This window comes from Poecile atricapillus, chromosome 2 (genome assembly GCF_030490865.1).
Source record: "Poecile atricapillus isolate bPoeAtr1 chromosome 2, bPoeAtr1.hap1, whole genome shotgun sequence".
In the NCBI taxonomy this organism is placed as follows: domain Eukaryota; kingdom Metazoa; phylum Chordata; class Aves; order Passeriformes; family Paridae; genus Poecile; species Poecile atricapillus.
This window is the reverse complement of record NC_081250.1, coordinates 21634105-21648508: the sequence shown is the minus strand read 5'-3', so window position 1 is coordinate 21648508 and position 14404 is coordinate 21634105. Positions and strand designations below refer to the sequence as shown.

Sequence of the window (14404 nt, the reverse complement as noted above, 5' to 3'; positions counted from 1 at the left end):
CAAGTGGTTTTTACCTGGTTTATCTATGTTCAGGATTTCCTTTCCATGATGGAGAGGCTACCAGATTTCTGTTCTGTGTTTGTAGGTAATTTTTATTCTACTTTGGTAGCCAAATAGTTAAAGCTTGATGTATCCAGTCTGAAACTAAGTATGAAGCTAGGTCATTTCCTTTGGGTTTCTCTTTTAACATCATTAGCAGAGCTTGTGGCTCTGTTGCTTGTGCAGACTGAAGGCAGACAGCTCTTTTCATTTTTCCCAGCATATCTAATAGAGGATTTCCCATACTTTTGATAAAAACTGGAGCCATTTGTGAACCACACTGAATAACCTGTGGCACGAAGTCAATAAGGGAGCTTTTATCTGGTGAGAGACACATAAACAGGTAAAGTGCACTTCTGTTTTCTTTGGTGGCTAAAAAACCTATAGAGCTAGTGTTAAAGTCTTGCCTTATTCTACAGAAAGATCGTATTTATAAAAGCCAGTGTGTATGCAGTTAGCCTTGGTTTGATATATATTCAGTTTGTACTTTTCCACTGATTATGTACTTCAATAACCTTCAATAAATGTGTGATATGTACTTTAGTGGAGCGTGTGTAATACAGACTACTGCAAAAGAGCCTCTAGTGATGTATACCCAAAGCTAATTGCCTGTACTAATGCTAAACCTGATTTTTAATACAGAATACAGTTTTTTTCCCACAAATCATAAGAATCTCAAATTGCACTGGCTAAATAGGAAACAAAATAAGTCAAATATTCTGTTTAGTGTTACACAAACTTCAGGTTTACAAACAACCTGAGAGATGGCTATATTATTTATGTGTTAAAATCTCACTTTTAGCTTTTTTTCTTTGCTTTTAACCCTGGACAAATCAGATGTTAAAATAATAGGTCTCTGTACTAAGATCTTACTTTCCAGTAAACTTGTTGATGGTGGATTGGAGTCCTTCCTCTGCCATTAAAACACAATTTCTATTTTTTCACATTTTAAATTACAGACACAAAACTTGAGGAAATTCTGTTACCCAAATATCCACTGTTTTTACTTCCTCCGGATTCTTAATAACAAAGCATCAATGACTTGCAGGAATCACTCCACCCTCACCTCCCACTGGTCAGGCCCAATTTCACAAACATCCGTAGCAAAATCTGCAGCTAATCCATTTTGTTTCAACAAGACTGTGCCAATAGTTCCCGGTGTTCCTAAAAGGGATCCTCCCACTCCTGAAGGAACAGGAGAAGGAAACTCCTGAACTTGGCAGCTATTTAACTTCAGGCAGAGATCTTAATACAGGTACTTAAACATCCTTTAATGCATATAATGCAGTAAGTTTTATAATTTTCCCTTGTTCTTGGGTTATAGCTGGAAAAAATATTTGTTGAAGAGTGGTTATTGACACTACGGTATCAATTAACATCATGGCACTAGTGGTTGTTAATGTTCTTCCCTTGACCACCCAGTACTAATATTGTCATTGGCCATTTCCATTGGTTATATTGTGATTTTACCACTAGACCAGGGGCAAGTAGACAGCAGAGTCTCCCTAGTCTTTGTTATTGAGAGGAAGAGATGATGTCTGAGGGCTTTGCTGAGAGTGACCTATTATTTTCTGTAGTTTTTATTCCTTGTGATTTTTTATTTGCTTGACAAAATGAGCCAGCAAGGATTTTATGTATTCTATCCCATTTTCTCAAAACTTTGCCTCTTCTTCTCAAATTTTATCTTGTTTCCTTCCTGCAGTTTCATTGGTGTCTGCTAAAGGAAGTTTTTATCATACTGTCCAAGAATATTTTGCAGTTACCATTACCACCTCTTTTCACATAAAGAGCTAAAGCCACGCTAAAGACTGTTTTTCCTTTTCTATTCCTTTATAACTTTATTTTAAATGGAGGCTGTGGGTCATTTAAGACTGTATTTCTCAAAATTACAGTCTGTAATATCTAGTGTGTAGACCTTTTATTGGAGCCACAAGACTGGGATTTCCTTGTATTCTTTCTTATCTTCATTACCTTGTCCATTTTCCATCCATATCTGCTGAAGCCGAATTTGTAGCTCTTCCCACTGTGCTTGATTCACAGGTCCGATACTTACTCTTCCTAACTTAAGTCTTGTACCGCTGCTACTTAAAAGCCAGCGCTTCTGCTTGGTCAGATACATTCCCAGATACCCATACCAACAATTATCCCAGGATTCACAGTATTTTATATCTTATAGCATTCTAGGTGGAATAATCTGCTAGCCAAGTCTCTTGTCATTCCTCAGATAACTGTTCTGAGACATCTACCTACTAAATTTCTTACAGGAAATTGTGCCTGCAGTATAGCTGATAATAATACTCTATTCTGAGGCTGTGTAATCTTTACTAGTTAAGGGAAGCTAATCCTTTAGTCCCAAAAGCCCCATTTTAAAAGTTTCTGAATTCAGTGGTCTCAAGTTTTAAGCAAATATTCTTGGTTGCTCTACAGTCAGGTCAGCTGCTATTGTTATAAAAATCTCCCACATTTTAGGGGCAGCACAACCCAAGCAGGAGTAATCAGTGGGTGCATTTTTTTTACCATTGTTCTGGTTTTAACAGCATAACTGCATCATAAAAGCCTATTTTGTTGTCACCTTAACCTGAATTTTCAGTATAGTTGTGGTCTGAGTTTCCCTTATATCCTTGTATGTATAGTTGACAGTTGTGTTCTGGGTGATTGGTATTGAAGCAAAAGAGCTTTCTGAGTGTGCAGAAATCCATCAGTGTAGTAGAGGTTTCAGGGTGTGTCTTCAAGTTAGTAAATGGTTCACTTCAGAAATTATAAGGTCAACCTAGCAATCAGAAACTGAGAATCTACTTTTAAACACCATTAGACTAGTATTATACACCCAGATCTGAAGAGAGAAAAAAGCCTGAATGTTCTTATTATCAGCTAGAGCAAAATTGATGCACAACAGTGGTTGGCAACATTTGCCATTATTCCACTCTTATTTTGCTGATACAGAAAATATACATATATATTTTTCCTCTTTTGTTGTTCACCCCTCTTTTTCATGTATTAATCTAAATATATATGAAGAAGAAGAAGGGGATTTTCAGAATTGAACAATGTAATTATTCTTTTCCTCTATTTCCTATCTTGGTTTAACACTAAGGTATGTATGAATCATCTTATATGGCAAGACGATGGAGTCCTTATCTGTATCCATGTGATCTGTTGGGAGGAGATCAGTTTACTTAGTTTACCATTGTCAGAATAGCCACTACTATGAATATTTGTGGAAGCACAAAGGATGTTTTGATGACTACCATAGTGGTAGCACATAAAAAGAAACAAGATAAGTTTAACTGTTCTTGGGGTTAAAATGTTTATGGGGAACACCTTACTAGGAAATATTGAGATAAGCATTATTCTGCCTACCCAGATTCACCCTCTTGTGAAACAGAGGAAATTGTGAGTTCTAATGCTGGATTTAATGGAGCAAGGTGAACTCTGTAACAAATTAAATGTGATAACACAATCCGACCCCCAGTGCATGAAAAGACCATGCACTCATGATGACTTAGACTTAGTTTCATTTTTAGACCTTGAGGAAACATGTACACATACTTTCCCTGAAAGACCTACCACTCTTGAATGGTTCAGTTGATATATGAATATAGGTGGAAATCTATTAGGAAAGTAGGTTGTAAGTATGTTCTGTGAAACAATACGCCACATCAGTGTTCAAAAAGAGATTTTGTCACATATATATTTGGAACAAAATGAAGTATTGTATTTCGATAATTTATGTTCTTGTAAACATGCAATTTCATATACACAATAGATTATCCAACTGGTGTGTGAGAAATTCTTCTGGTCCTGTGACATATAGTAATAAGCATCTTTCTTTGCTCAGGTGTTCCATAAATAACCTAGGCAGATACATTCTCCTCCCTCATGTGCACCATACCATGGAATCAGTTTCATTATAGGACTTGGCCTGGTTTTGGTCACACCTGCTTATAGCTTCCAGCTCAGTGGACATCTTCATGAACTGATTGTCAGCCATGCATGACCACTGAAGAAATAATCTGTCTTCTTTACAGTGTGGGATAATTTAGCAATATATTCATCCTCAGACACTACAAAAAATCCTGTAATGTCTTCTTCAAATGGCTCATGACATGGAATCACTGCCATGTTTTTAACTCTATTGCTTACATAAAAGACTTTTTTTGCATGCCAAGTCCCATAGATACTCACCAGAGTTAGTTAAAAATGATTCATTTCCTAAATTTGGTTCTGCTTCACAGTACTGACTACTCAAAGAACCCCAGATGATGCTCCCACTGAGGAATCTCAGTAGCATTTAATAAGGATACCTTGCCCAGGAAATCTCTGGATCCTTAGGGTATTTGCCTTAGGTTCTCTAATTTCTATGAGAACAGCATTCCTTGTGTGCCAGATGCAGATAATGAATACAAGGAGAGTAGACTTCTTCTTACAGTAGGAGGTAACTCGGTTTGACTTAGGTGCTTGAATGAGATGCTTAGAGTTGTTTCCTTGAACATTTTCCATACAAATGAACTAATTTGCTCTCAGTGAGTGGTGGTATGGAAACAGGACTGCTCTGAATGCCTCTGAATCAGGGTGAGCTGTTAATCATTCATGATTTATTGTTGACTATCAAAAGAAATCAAGTAATTACATTTAGTATCACGGCACTCACAGAAGGTCACGTGTTGTTGCATGCAAGCTGAATGTAAACTGTACAGAGGTCATGACACAGGGCTGAGTCAGAAAGAGTGCAAAGAGTGAGGAGGTTGGAACATGTGCAGAGATCACTTTGTTCCTTCAATTATCATTGTATGGTGCTGCAACACTTTGAGTATCCACAAAGCCTTGTGGTGCACGGGTCCCCGTGAATATCAACTTTTTGGGGAGCCACCTGCCAGTCCTTCTGACTCTAACCTGCAGCCTTTATCTCCCATTCTGTCTGGGAAATAGTAAATCATGCTGAGATTTCACTGCCTACACAGGGAAGGGGAGGAACATTGAGGAAGACCCTGAGGCTTGCTGATTAGTTAAAAATCTTGTATGGATGCTTTCTTCTGTTTCTTAGCAGGAAGGTCTGAATTTACTAATATTACTCATATCTGTTTGGCCATGATTGGCCAAACTTATATGAGTAATATGAGTTAATAACTTAGCTTAAGTTTCATTGATTGGATTACAGTTTAAAATGTTATATCACTTTTGCATAAAGTTTATACTTAGACATGAATAAGAAATAAATAAGGAAAACACCATGAAATTTGGATTTGCAAGGCAAAAGTCTAATAAATTCAAGTTTTATTGGGAAGTGTATGGGAAAATGGTTTTTTCTTAACAAGGGTAGTATCTGTGGATAGAGTTATAAACTTTGTTGCAATCAAAATACATTTTAATGATTTTGGGATGAATTTATGGAAATTAAGATTAAAGTTCCTTTATGGAATTAGAGAAATGGAGACTTAAGAGAAAATGCAGCTAAATTAATCAGACATTAGAGCATGTAATCTGAGTCACTAGCAAGGCTGCAGGTAGTTGCCTTTTCAGTTACTGTGGCCACAATGTAGTTGGCCACAAAATAGAGAAATCTGATTTTCTAATTGCTAAAGTCCTGCATGGTGAGAGCATTATTTCCTTCAATCTCTTTAGAAGTGTTCTTGCAGAACGATCAGATGCAGATGTATCTTGATATTATAGCTGGAATCTTCCTGGTGAGTCTCCCTGGCTTGTTGTCAGGCATCATTGGTGTTGATATATAAGGCAGAGGTGTGGCACAGGGGAGATGTTTCTGGAAGCAGAAATAATATGAGGAAGCATTGCCTCCATTGTCTGTGGTTATGGCTGTTTGAAAGGTTTGTAGCTTGTGAACATATGTCTGCACTGTGACCAATTGCCTGTAGAAACACATTTACCTTAGAGTGCACAATCATTTGTTTTACAGTAAACATCAAAAAGGAACAAAGCAATTTCACTGTGGTTAAAGACTAACATGCAGAACATGGTTACAGTGCCATAATGAATGTCTTATGAGATTAAGTGATTATTTCTTGTCATTTCACCAGAGCAACAAAATGCAATGTCTAAGATCAATTGAAATAAGTATACTCCCATACTGCTACAGAAAATGGAAGTTAAGTTACTTATAGAAATTAAGAATATTTGCCTATTATTGAAATAACCCCTACTTTGGGGCTACTTTCCTGAAAAGAAATCAAAGTTTTCAATCAGCTTGTGTCCAGAGGATAGTAATGTCAAAGATCATTAGCACCAATTCTGCATACAGGGGTTATAGGACCTGGGGCAGGGGTACAGGGTGAGGGGGTGTTTGCTTGGGGTCTTGTTTTTGTGGCTTTGTTTGGTTTTTTTTTTGTTGGTTTGTTTGTTTGTTTTTTGTCCAGAGAGGACAGGCCACAATTGTGAAAACAGCATTAAAATTTTGAAAGTACTGTAAAGTGAAGTGGAAGTTCTTCCTATTTGTTTTGGACAGGGAAGGGGTAACAGGTCTAATTTATCTCAAGGAAAATTCATGTTAGACATCCAAATACCTTCAGATAGTCTGAAGTTCTCCATCTTTGCTTTTGGAAACTAACAATGGAGGTACAGAATTCAAACAGCTGTTAAAAATGGAATATGTAATACTTGATGTGATCTGAAGGAAGGAGGATAGACAGGATGGCATTTTGACATCATATGTCTTCCACATATAATGAACAGTAGCTATAGAAATAAACAAAAACTTGAAATTCAGTATTACTGGGAAGAAGCTGAATGTGGGGTTTTTCATTCTCCTAATTTTTTTTGTGATCTAGACATTTCACAGATAGTATGGAATCAAATGCAAATACTTAGAAAATATGGCTTTGAATAGTATTGTACAAGTCAATAGCTTTGATTTGTGTATAAAATATAAAATTAATGCTGTTATATATTTCATATGTAGTGAGTTTGTAAACTCCTTTTCTTGTTTCTCAGGTGTTCAGCTGTCTGTGATCCAAGACAGAGGTGTAACCATCTTTCAGACTTTTGAGGAAATTGCTTAATTTGAAGGAAGAACTGCAAAGTTGATAAAATGGGCTTCTGCAAGGTAAGAAAGGTTTCAGACAGAGGTAAGACTCTTGAAATGGAGTTTAAGCATCAATTTAGGGATTCAAGAGAAAAAAACATGATCATGAAATATGGATGCTAACTCTGAAATAGAGAGCACGGTGCCTGTGGAAATTTCAGGCCACATAGCTTTCTCAGTCTTGCCTGGGAAAGTGGCCTGGGAATTCATAAAGAAGAATTAAAACAATCCTCAGAGACAGAAAACAGCCTTACAGGTGCTGTTTGTTCCTTGTTTCTTGCAAGAGAAGGTCAAGGGGTGGTGTGCCCCACTGACCAATGATGGTGATGTGTTAGTTTACTAACCAATAAAAGTTTCTTCTCTGTACTTTTCACGTATCGATCTATAAAAAAGACCTGAGGTAATAAACCAGAGAGAAATTCTCCCAATCGACTCCCAAGAGAGTCTGTGTCGTTCTTCTCGCCGTTCCTAATAGAGCGACAATGAAAAGAAATAAAATGTAAGGGAAAAGCAGGGCTTTGGAAGACAGCAGTTCAGTCCCAACCAGGATCCATTCCAGGGGCAGTAGAAACCAGCTCTACCCTACCTCACTGAAGACTTCTTGGCCAGCAATGATTCCTCCTCTTTCTTGCTTCAGGGCACTCAACATACCAACACACAGTTTAGTATTTCATTAATTCAAGTTATCAAAGAATGGTAATATATGGTAACTAATCACTAACTGCTGCATGCTTTTAAGCTGTGTGTATTCAGTATTTACAAAGGGCTCTTTGTGCATGGCAAAAGGTGGTTGTCCAATCACAGACACTCAGTGAGGGAAGGATTACTTTCACTGTTAAAATGTTACCAGGCATATCCTTGCCTGGAAAAGTTACATGGACAAAAATTGGACTTGTGGTAATATTATATATTTTATTCAGATTTAAGTGGGAAAAATGTTTCATTTGTAAAATAAATTGTTTTCATTTGTAAAATAAAGTCCTGAACATTTTTAAAGTCCTAATGTTCAGTACTATATTTCTTTAAATTCATTTTTCTAACTGTAATATAAGTAATGATATAACTTAAAATGCAACTATCCAGCAAGGAATGATTATGTTTTCAGAAACAAGACTGAGTTTGTAAAGCTGAAAACTGGCACATTTGTAGTAGGAATGTAGTGACATTAGTCTGTGGCTGTCCTCCTTATGAGAATAAAAAATTAACCCCAAATCAAATCACAGACAGTAAGAGTGTTTTGGACATTTTAAAACATGCTTTTCAGAATAGATTTGCCTTTTAAACACAAACAGAAGCTTGATGCTTACATTAATTTGATTTTTCTCATGCTTCATCCAGGAAAAATAAAATGTCCAGCAACTACAATAGGCATTACTGTGTAGCCGAATATACAGCATAGTTAAAGGAACACTAAATTGTCAGTTTCTGACAGTATAATAATTCCCTTCGTATAGGACAACTCTCATCAATAGAATGGTACCTAAGCTAGAAAAATTCCTTTACAGAATATTATTCTTTTCCTGCCCTGATTAACAGGCTGCTATAATAGAACAGTTCTCCTAGTACCATAAATTAGAGGTTCTTCACAGGTGTTTTGATTTATGCTAGAATTGAATGTCATTGAGGAATCATTATAGAACTCCTGCAATCCTTTCCAGCATTTTGCCTACCTGGCTCTTTTTGGAAAATCAAACTTTCCATTTTTAAAGTAAATAGACTAAAAAAATAGTTTGCGTGATATTCTCTGGTCACAATATATGCAGCTGTTGAAGTACTTCTTGTTTCTTGTCTTGTTTACTACTTTTGTTAATAAGTATATATAAAAAAAGGTTCATTTTTTTAATACTGTTTATAAACACTAAGATACCAAAGTTAGAGTAACATTTCTGTGTCAGTAGTTCAAATACCATGTATCACTTGGTGATATGCTGGCCTTCATCATACAAAAAATGCATAGATCCAATGTGTGATTTGTTGGATGAGATTTTCTCAACAGAAATTATTTTTTAGAAGCATAAGTAGTTGAAACTTCACCACAAAACCTGAGAGCCCTATTTTTCAAATGCTTTTTTCTGCAGTTTCAGAAACTCATATCTCATGATCAATTTGTTAATAAAATATTAAGACAATTTGACACAATATGGGGGTTGGATAAGTAAATTTAGACAATTAAATACATGGAAACAGTCTGAAATAATGAGTAGTGAGTACAGTAGAGGATGCTCTCTATATATCTAACTTAACTAATTCAAAAATTACGTTATGATCATGCAAACTACAACTTAAATAACAGAGTTATACTGAAAAGTCTGGTGAATGTTCTATAAAAGCAACGACTCAAAGAAGGATTTAAGGTTTAATTTATTGTGCCAATACAAGCTCTCATTGTACTGGAGTGCCCAAGAGGCACATTCAAATCATGGATTTATAACACATAAGAGAAAGGAGTTAACTCTTCTTCAGTCTACAGAATTAATGTCGACAGAACATTTCAAGGGGCCTGTGATCATATTTCAAAATCTTTCATGTAAAAAGTATTTATGCTTAAAAATTATATGTGAATATAATACAGAAACAATAAAAGTGTATAAGGCAAAGGGAATTGGCTACTATCTTAATAAAGAGGGAATTGAGTAAACCTTCTGAATATATATTTAGTATATGTATACATAGATAGATAGATAGATAGATGGATAGATAGATAAAGTATTTTCACATAGAAAATACATGTGATGATGCAGAGCTTCACAGAAATGATAAAATCCAAGAGGTATTGTTCTATCTTCAACTAAACAATGTCTTTCGAGGGAAATGGAACATAGAAGCAGTTAGCCAATAGGTGTAATAAATTTATGACCATTTGCAAATTTTAGTGTAAAATTTCTGCCCTGGTGACATCAAAGATTGGCTAAAGCTGAGGGTAAGCTGTTGATTTAACCAAGTAACTTATCTGAGGGAAGACAGTATTTTTCAAACACTGGTTTTATGAATCCTGCTAATATATTTAGGGCAAAACCAGTTGCCAGACTTTGGATGAGAAAATATTTCAGCTTGAAGTAGATTGACTGGCACCCACGCTGTTTCCAGGTGGTTTTGTACGTCTTTGGTTGTGAATCAGCTACTGTGTTCACCTACAGATTTTTAATATACTCAGGTAATGTGCAGTGGTGACGCCTCAGATTCTTCTGTTGTTGGTTTATTTTACAGATTTAATCGCTTCAGGTTGAAATGATATATTCTTACCCAAATTATTAGTTTTAAACAAGATATAAGAGATTAGAAGAAAGATTTAGTGATATTCTCTGATTTCAAATTCACTGATTCTGATTCTTCTCTGATTTCAAATTGTGAAGCTATGTGACTGAACAAACTACAGAAGCCATAGAGAAGTTACAGAATTTTGTATCTTATTAAGTAGTAGTAAAACACTGTATGTCGCACTATTGGGAACGGTGAGAAGCACAACACAGACTCTCTTGTGCGTTGAACAGGAGGGCGAGGTTTATTACCTCAGATCTTCTTTTATAGACCGATACACAAAAGTACAGAAAGATAAAACTCTTATTGGTTAGTAAACTAACACATTACTATCATTGGTCAGTGGGGTACACCACCCCTCGACCTTCTCTTGCAAGAAAACAAGAAACTGACAAACACAACCTGCAAGGCTGTCTTCTATGTCTGAGGATTGTTTTAATTCCACCTTATGATTTCCCAGGCCACTTTCTCAGGCGAGACTGAGAAAGTTATGTGGCCTGCTTTTCCACAGGCACTGTGCTCCCTGCTTTTGCTCATCTTTAGCATCCATAAACTGTACTTCCCCAATTTTCCCACTTTTTAATATCAATTTAGTTGCTTCCACTCCTAGTGTGATAAAACCAGTTGTTTTTCATTTTCTTTGCGTTACTGTATGCAGGCAAGAGAAACTCTGGTAAAAATTGCTCTTCTGTTTTATTTCTACTTCCGTTTCTTATCATGATTGCACTGCAATAGCATTGAGACATTGCAATGAGATAACAAAACATTCTGACAGAACTCTTAGTTCTCTCAATTTTCCATTTAAGGCAGAAGAGTCGTGAAAGAACGGCATATACTATTTTTTTTTTTAATCAATTGACTTTTCTTTAAGATTCTTACTTTAGGTTTGTTTTTTTTTTTTGGTTCCCACTGGAATAATTGGACCAGTCCTTTAAGATGAAGTCCAGGAAACCATTTAGGCACACAAGTTAAAGCCCAGTATTCCCAGTAACTGCTGAGAATAATATTATATATTATAATAATATAATATATAATTCTATATAAATATATCACAATGACTTTTGATAAACATACAATACTTATTAACTCATTATAGTCTGCTTGACTGGCAATGCTAAACTACCCTTTCTAAAGTAATCCTCAATCTGATAAGACTATTTCTATTCCAAAGTATTATAAAAATACTGTTTCAGTAATATTTTGAGATTACAGGCATGCATGGGAAAAAGGAACACAAATAATTTCTTCTGGGTAATTATAAGATTAAGTAAATTTGATGTGAATAAAGTGATAGAATATCTACCGAAAAATTCATATAAACCTACCTGTCTTCTAAGACAAGTATTTTTTATTTAAATTTTTGTAAATTTTACTTCTGTAAAAGTGTGAGCATGTCTACTTTAATACATACATTGAAATAAGGGTTATGAAGTGCAACTAATTTATTTAAACATTTTAAAAACTTGTTATTTTCATAACAAGTAATGCCTACAGATACTGATAAAAACAATATATTCCACAATAAAACAAATGGCTCATTTCAAACAGTTTAGAATATGAACATACGTTCAAAAATCAGAATACTAATTAGGCTAATTTCTGCTTACCAGAGCTATTTCCAAAACATTTCTAAATCGAGTCTGAAACTCATCTTGCTGTTCTGCAGTGCTCAGATGAGAAACTATATCCACTGTAGTAAACTCCTGTTTTCTTTCATGCTAGATGTGTGGTATTTTCCTGAATTAGACTTAGAAGATGGGAAAGGAAGCAAAAGATTATAACAATGTTTTGGTGTAACCTGGTTTCATTCTCACTGTGTATTCAAGAATGGATTCATCCTTAAGTGCAACAGTTACTTCGAGCATTCAGCAGCATCTCTAATAAGGTAAAGAGGAGTTCCTTTCAGTTTTAGGGGCATAAGTAAAACAACAGTCCCTATAATAGGGAACTTTTTCTGGTGGAAGAATAAAGTATTCAGGCTTGTTTTCCCAGGTGACAATGAAATATGCATGCATTCAAGGACTAGTATTATTCCCTTGGGAAAAGGGAGGTGCCTGCCAAAGTGCATGCATTTTACTGTCCAATATAAATGAGGCTATTGGAATGGGAAGAAATCCAAGAGAAAGCTATTTGTTATCTCTGACTTACATAAGAGGAGCAAAGTCCAATCATGCTGCATTTCCTTAACCATATTAATTCTGTTCAGGTTTGAATAATTTTTCAGAGGAGTAGACACAAGCCGGGAACAACCTTTCACGGTATGTCAGTAGTTTGGGGTTTTCTTTTGAATCAGAGATATTTTATAAATTCACTGATAATTAAAACTGGGACAAATACAATCAACTTCATATTCTTTTAAATAAACATTTAATTTTTCATTTATTTTGTATATCTGTGCTGAATTGCAGAAAATATAATTTTTATATAATTCAAATGAAATTAAATGAATGAAAGAGTTATCAAATGGATAAATATAGAATATAAATGTTTGTAAGGAAACTCCAAACTTCTGAACTTCTTTCAATATGCTTATGCTTCTGCATTATGAATATTCACTTTGAAATATATGATATTAATAACTTTACTGATTGTAATAAGTATACATATTTTTCTTTCAAACAAATGATTGTTGAGATTACCATCCTCGACTTAAGACTGTGTATTTCTCAGTCAAATATTATTTTACAGGAAACTATTTCAATACATTTAATATGCCTTCTGAAGATGAAAAGAAGTATTCTGCGGATGGAAATAGTCATGAGATCGCTGCATCCAGCCAGGATCATGAATCTGAAGACAAAGAGTAAGTATTCTTAAACATAGTAAACATTCTGTATTGAAGCTTATTAGACTCCATTACTTTGTTTTGTATCTTACTGAATTTCATATTTTAAATCGTATTTTTACCTTATTTCTTTAGGAAAACCTAGTAAGAGAAAGCTTTGTATCAACGTAAGAGTACCATTGATTGCCACATTTATTTCATGCAAAAGGACTATTTATTTTCTCCTTTAAAGGGACTAAGTGTCCACAGTATTTACTACAAAAACAATTCAAAAAAATATGTCAAAAATTATGTTGGAATGGAAATATTGGATTCATTTATGTCATCTGCTAAAAATTATCTTAGTATTTTTAGTATGGCAGTGAGTCAATATTTTACATATCTTTAACATTTTATTTCCCATACACTTTTTTACAAAAAAAAGTTGTTTTTTTTCTTCCTCTCCTGTTTTGGAATCTATACAGTGCTTTAGTTCACAACTTCCCTGACCAGATAGTGGAACCACCAACCCCGCTGGTGTTGTTTCATCCTTGAAGGGGTGAACTGGGAAGAACATGACTTAAATTTACAGAAGTTAGGAGGTGATGCAACTTATATTGCTAAAGATTTAAATAGAAACAGCTCAAGAATTCTCAATAAATCACATTCATTTTACACAATTGTTTGCTGTAGAATTATTTCATAATTATAATCAAAATGCATTAATATGTTGAGTTAGTATTTCTGTGAAATGTGGTCCATTTTTAAGTTCACTAAAACTATCACACTCTTTTTAGAAAGGCTAAGAAGAAGAAGAAGAACGGGGAAAAACCTAAGGTGGTCAGCCCACTTACACTGGTAAGGTTTATTCTCTCTGTGTGTACGTATATGTACACATAGGCACATTTCAAATTGTAATAAAAAATGGTTACAATTATGTTAGTATCCTGCATATATGAGCTGTCTCTACCAAGTATGTTCATACTACAGAATATTTGCTATAGTATAGAAATTAAGCAGTTCTTTTTGTGGATGTAGTTATACTAAAGAAGCTCTCTTATTACAGATAAGGATTCTTAGCAGCGTCCCTTAGTAATTTCTCAGCTTAAACACATCCATTCAAGATATTTTTTTGTGAAAGACAGGAATTTCCATGTTCAATCATTTCTTCTGACACAATGAGAAGGGTGACCACATACCTACAATGAGTGTGGTCTTGTCCTCTAAATTACCAGTCAGGTACTAATCAAACTGATTATCCCCATGAGTTCAATCATCTGAGTCAGCAATAAAGGGCAATTCCATGC

The 14404-nt window shown here is 35.0% G+C and overlaps 1 protein-coding gene across 2 annotated transcripts in view; it reads left to right on the top strand.

Annotated features, from left to right (window-relative positions):
- Positions 1-202: 202 nt before the first annotated feature.
- The window catches only part of ABCB1 (ATP binding cassette subfamily B member 1), a 48821-nt gene continuing 34619 nt past the window's right edge, over positions 203-14404 (top strand). Inside the window, exons 1-6 of one of the 2 annotated variants that reach the window (XM_058831920.1) lie at positions 203-382; positions 6985-7096; positions 12056-12218; positions 12540-12591; positions 13022-13136; positions 13895-13955. In XM_058831920.1, the coding sequence (XP_058687903.1) occupies positions 13045-13136; positions 13895-13955 (153 nt within the window). In that variant the 5' untranslated portion in view covers positions 203-382; positions 6985-7096; positions 12056-12218; positions 12540-12591; positions 13022-13044. The remainder of the gene's footprint in view (positions 383-6984; positions 7097-12055; positions 12219-12539; positions 12592-13021; positions 13137-13894; positions 13956-14404) is intronic. The other variant, XM_058831919.1, reaches the window with a different exon arrangement.